This window comes from Solanum stenotomum, chromosome 3 (genome assembly GCF_019186545.1).
Source record: "Solanum stenotomum isolate F172 chromosome 3, ASM1918654v1, whole genome shotgun sequence".
NCBI classification, from domain to species: Eukaryota; Viridiplantae; Streptophyta; class Magnoliopsida; order Solanales; family Solanaceae; genus Solanum; species Solanum stenotomum.
Genome location: NC_064284.1, coordinates 61,768,531 through 61,774,530, shown reverse-complemented (window position 1 = coordinate 61,774,530; position 6,000 = coordinate 61,768,531). Strand labels below are relative to the sequence as shown.

General features: G+C 36.3%; 1 protein-coding gene across 1 annotated transcript; it reads right to left on the bottom strand.

Moving 5' to 3' along the window:
* Positions 1-2,658: 2,658 nt before the first annotated feature.
* Positions 2,659-5,238, bottom strand: LOC125860243 (AAA-ATPase At3g50940-like). The gene is made up of 3 exons (XM_049540171.1): positions 4,894-5,238; positions 3,749-4,423; positions 2,659-3,225 (listed from the first exon to the last, which is right to left on the bottom strand). The coding sequence occupies exons 1-3, from the start codon at positions 5,236-5,238 to the stop codon at positions 2,743-2,745; spliced, it is 1,503 nt and encodes a 500-aa protein (XP_049396128.1). The 3' UTR covers positions 2,659-2,742.
* Positions 5,239-6,000: the final 762 nt, after the last annotated feature.

Genomic DNA, 6,000 nt, shown 5'->3' with positions numbered 1-6,000 from the left:
CACCGAGGCATCTCACCTTAAATGTGTCGCGTCAGAACATCGATCCCTAAGGCAAACAAAAACAGGTTAAGCGTCGATCTCTGATGAAACCCTATTATCACTAGAAAGTGACCTGAGTCACCTCCCCCCGACCTCACCCCGGGTCTAAGATCCACCATACATGTCCTTAGTAACCCTAATGTACATGATTGGAACACCTCTAGTCTCCAAACATCTCCACGGAACCTCTATAACTTTGTCGTATGCTTTTTCAAGGTTAATGAACACCATGTCTAGGTTCCTTTCCCTATACTGCTCCACCTATCTCCTTACGATGTGGATGGCTTCCGTAGTTGATAGCACTAGCATATAACCGAATTGGTTCTCAGAAATAGAAACCCTCCTTCTCACCCGCATCTCTCTCTTCATATATATATATATAACCTTGTGCATGCATAGACACATTATAGTAAATCTTGATTCTTGAGCGCCTAAACATAATTCCTGACTTTACTATTATTGGCATGATATGTTTCATTTGCCAATTCTTAAAGAATAATATGGGGAAAATAATGCAAGTCAATATGAACAGAGACTATTGGAAAATAAGTGGAAGAAACTTGGGGATTGCATGAAATGCTTCTCAAATTTTGTAAATGCTAACTCATTGTAGTCAAGCCCCAGAGGTCTTTTAGTTAAATTGATGGATCTGTTTGAGTTCGAACGTGTTAGAACGAAAAAAAATTCCTGTCTAAAATTTTTTAGGGTCATTATAGATCATTTTGCGCCGGTATTTAACTTTTGTCTTTGTTTGTTCACGAGTCTTACCGAATTGACAAACTTGTGTTGCTCATAAGTCATGTTGGGAAGGGCATGACTTAAAATATAATGTTCATTCTATTTATCTTTAAACTGTTCATAGATTTTGTCAGTAGTGCAAACTTACCTTGTTGACAAGTCATGTTGAGTGAGGCAAAATTCTAGATACAATCTTCACTCTGCCTATCTTTAAACTATTTACAAGTCTTTCCGGATTGGTAAAGTTGTACAACAAGTTAAAGTTTGCGAAGTTTTTAAAGATGGGAACAAAAATTAAATACTTGTACAATTTACTACATATGCTCCTTTATAATTTAGTTTATATAGACCAAATTAAATGGAAAGAAAGGTGGCATATTCTATAATTGGCTCTCTTTTTTCTGTGGTTTTAACTCCCCCAATTGGTAAACCATTTTCTTCCTCCTTTTCTTTTATCCCATTTTCATCACTTTCTTTCTTCTTATGAAGAAAATTTAATCAACCCTTTACCTCTTCTTCATCTTCCACTTAGGGATGACGATGGGGCGGGACGGTTGCAGAAAGGGGCAGGTTATAGTGTTTGTGGGGCGGAGCGGGTTAGAGCTTATGCAGGGACGGGGCGGGTACAAAATATCTTTGAAGAAAAACATGTGGGGCAGGGCGAGTACGTGGGTTGGGGATATATGCATCCAATGATTGTTTTCTAAACCACTCAACTGTAATCCATGCCACATAAATTGTTAATGCTATAGTAAGATAACAAAAATATGTTTACAAGGATCGTTTAAATATTTTTTAAGATAAGATTTTGAATGAGAATAAACCCAACACAATCTAATTACTAGAGATGGTACATGTTTATTATTTGCAGAATTTGCCCTGCCCCAAACTCTATTATAAGCAAAAATTTACAATGCATTCACACGTTGAATAAAATAATACTCATGGTGTTGGGTTTTATTTATCCTGAATTTCTTACCATAAATAGGTTTTCCTTTTAGGAAAAAGTTTTGGATTNCAAGTGATAACGTATCAAGCTTGTGACCCATAAATTCTCCCCCTAACCAAAACTCTCAAAGCCTTTAAGACTACATTGTGAATGCTGATTAAGTTAGAAGGAACAAACCTCTATTTATAGAGTCCTAAACCTTTTCCTACAAGAAAAGGACTAGCCAATCCAAAACTTTTTCCTAAAAGGAAAACCTATTTATGGTAAGAAATTCAGGACAAACAAAACCCAACAAATCTCCCCCTTGGCTTGAATTTCTGACAAAATAAATTTGTCCACCTTCTTCACATAATCTTCAACAGCTTGCTTCTCCTCTCCATAATCTCCTCCATCAAATCTATGTATCAACACAGAGAACTTCTCTGAAACAATTTCTCCAACAAAAATCTTCATTACTGTTAAAAAGGTTGCGGCTAGAACTATGCCCGCCAAGATGAACACCCATCTGTAACCTAGTTCCATCATTGAACCATGGCTCTAATACCACTTGTTGGGACCGCACGTACCACCACCCTAACTCCACATTAGTATGATATTGTCCGCTTTGGGTCAAGCCCTCACGGATTTGTTTTTGGGCACATCCCAAAAGGCCTCATACTAATGGAGTTGGGTGAACACTTATATATTGGTACATTTCTTCTTCTCCATCCGATGTGGGATAGGTTTGTTACCCAACACATGGTATGCCATACTTTTCTGGGCACTGCTGATGACTCTTCCCACATTGTCACAGCAGTTAATAAACTATATATATATATATATATATTCTACAAGTTGGCTTTCAAATGAAGATATATATATTATTATTTCAACACTAATAGTAAATATTGATAACTTGTACATTTCTTTTAATTAAAAAAATTATAAATTATTTGGGTGGGTTTATGTGGGGCGGGGCAAAAACAAAAAATTATGCTATGCAGGGCAAGATGGGACGGGGTAAAGTCTTTGCAGGTTCATGTGGGTTTTCCACAAGTCCCAAGGAGGCAGGTTGGAATGTACTCATCCGCTCCGCCCCGCCCCATTGTCATCCCTACTTCCACTTGTGGTATTTCCACTTGCTTAGGCTTAGCCTCAGCCTCTTCCTTCTCTTTTATCTTTTTGTGAATAAAATTAATCAACCCTTTCAGGGAATCTTCAGCTTCATCTTCCTTCAACAGTTGTTCTGCCACTTCTGCTGGTGTCACATTGGCTGTGTCAATCAAGTCCTCAATTTCTTTAAACAATTTATGATCTTTAATCCCCAAGTAATTGGCAGCAAGAAGTTTGAAGCCACACGGTGTGCAATATGCCATGTGAATGTGCACGTCCATTCTGCCAGGTCGCAACAATGCAGGGTCGAGTTTTTCTATGTGATTTGTTGTGAAAATTATGATTCTTTCATCTCCACAACTTGACCATAATCCATCAATAAAATTCAGTAAACCAGACAAGGTCACCTGCAATAAAAAGTTATATTAGTAAGGTAGAGTATTACAGAATACACTAATACCAAATACAAATTTTCCCAATAATTGACTCTTAATTTATTCAAGAAAACCACAAATTAATGGTACTTGACATTATTGTAGTTTCATATAAGTAGAATTTGTAAAAATATGTCTACTAATCCATAGGCTAGGGCACATTATAACAATTGCTCCGAACCCCTTCACGTTCTTGTCATGTCGAAATACTGCACAGAAAAGAGGCCAACATATCCTATCCAATTTATGGTAATTGATTAGTTATCCTAAAAACTGTAATAGCAGGATCAAAACCTGTTTTCTTTCCCTTGGCCATGCTCTGACTACAAATTTCTTGCTACCCCGTAAACTAAAATGCATGCCCTAACGTACTATTGTGTATACAGACTTTTTCTATTTCATCATTTGGTATTTGAAACACACCGTCCGATTAATCTGAGTTCATACCTAGTAGGAATAGTAAAGATAGGAAATGGAAAATAAAAGACTAATTTACCTTGCTTTCTTGCTGATAACCATTTGAATGAGCAAACGCAGCTCGATTAGCCAAATTATCTTGCAAGTCAATGGTACAATCAATGTCCTCCACCACCAAAATGGACTTATTGGCTGTTGCAACCAACAACTTCTTTAAATCTGAATTCCTCATCAGCACAGTCAACTCCAAATCATATATATCGAAGTTCAAATAATTTGCCATTGCAGCAATCAAACTAGATTTCCCAGTCCCCGGAGGACCAAACAACAAATACCCTCTTTTCCATGCCTTTCCAACTTTCCTATAATAATCTTTCCTCTTCACAAATCTCTCCAAATCCTTCAAGATCATGTCTTTTTGGTCCTGTTCCATCGCGATTGTCCCAAAAGTGGCAGGATGATCGAGATTCACAGGCTTCCACATGTTGTGTAAATTGTACATGTTTTCATAATCCACAGTGTGAATCTTGATCGTCTTGTTTTCGTGTTTTTGCAGTTTTGCTTCTTTCATGATGTATGGCAAGTAAGAATTAATGACAAGGTCCTTGTTTTTCTTGTGAAATGTCAGCTCAAAGGACCTGATTTCAGATTTTAGAGTGGAATTCATGTCTCTGTGATTATAGAAGTGTTCAGCTTGTGTTTGTCTGCAGAGCCAAATCCACTTGAATGTCTGTCCATTATAAACATCTGTCACCTGTTGGAATAAAACCTTAAGCTTAAAAAGATCTATTATCTAAAATTATCAAGTTGTTAAATTAAATGCAGAAGCTTACCTGAACTCATGAATATGGATGATCTTTAAGACATACAAATTTTAATTTTCACTTTACGGAGGGTGGATTATTAGGACAAAAAGTCATATGTCTGATTTGGAAACCATAATCCTACTCATAATTATACATACTTCTCCCTTTCTAATTTACTGTGTCTATCATTAAATTAGAAATTATATAATTAAGCATACATGCACATACCCTCAAAAAATGTTGTGGCACTCGTGTCAGATCTTCCAAAAATACGTAAAGTATCCGACACATATTTTTGAAGAGTCCAAGCAACATAGGCCATCTATAGTTTCTAGTTTAGATCAAAGCTATTAAGATAATAAATACTATAACATAAATAAAAAAAAATTATTATATATCTGTGCAAGACATTAATTACCTCCTCGTTACGTTCCATGGTGATGTTGAAGTTGTTCTCCTTTGCAGGTTTACTGATTTTAAGTCGCCGGATGTTAGGGGACAACTTGTTGCCCAAATAGATGGCAACAGCTTCATAAATTTCATTGTTAACGAGGCCATCAAATTCATCAATCACCATTGTTAGCTGATTCGAGAACTTGATGAACATGTTTTTGAGTCCAATGAAGAGATACTCATGGAGCTCCGGGGGGATGTAGTTGTGAACTATCGTGCGAACCAACATGGCTGTTGCAGCAACAGAGCCTATTGTCGATAAAACCGTTTTGGCCAGGGCCATTTTCGACTCTGCTGATGAAGAGGACATGTTCTTTTTTTGGCTGGCTAGTGTGTGCTCAAGATTTTGCTATTAGTGTTAGTGTTACGTGCCAAATGTGTGATAAAATAGTAACCAATATATTGGTGAGGGGAAACAGGAGGAAAATAATGCCAAATTTATAGGAAAATTATGTCAAGTAAAGAACAAAAATGGAGTGAGAAATTGGCCAATAGGAAATAGAAAAAATTGCACCAACACTAACAATATAGTAGTAGTAGTTGGTATCGACTACGTAGACTTTGAAACTTCCCTACATGTGCCCACTTGCATTTCCTTGCAGGTTACGCCCTTGCCTATATTTCAACTACAGTATTTGTGGGGCTGAGTTATAGCTATCATAATCAGTGGCCAAGTCAAAAATTTCGTCAAGAATATTAAAATTTAATATATATATGAAAAATAATTTGAGGCATATATTTTGTATAGTTTTTCGATAAAGGGTGTCTGATTGACCCGCCATAACTATATGTGGCTAAGTCATAGAATAATCAATTGAACCCCTTTTGTCAGAAACTTATACAGTGCATGTAATTCAAATATTACTCTATGCATGTACAAACACATATTATAGTAAATCTTAAATGCCCCATAGTTAATTGAACCCCTTTTGTCAGAAACTTATACAATGCATGTAGGTCAAATATTACTCTATGCAGTACAAACCAGGGGCGGCTCAATGCTTTATAAATCAATTTTTTATCAAGAATAAATTACGTTAAATTTTTTATATAAAATATTGATTATTTATGA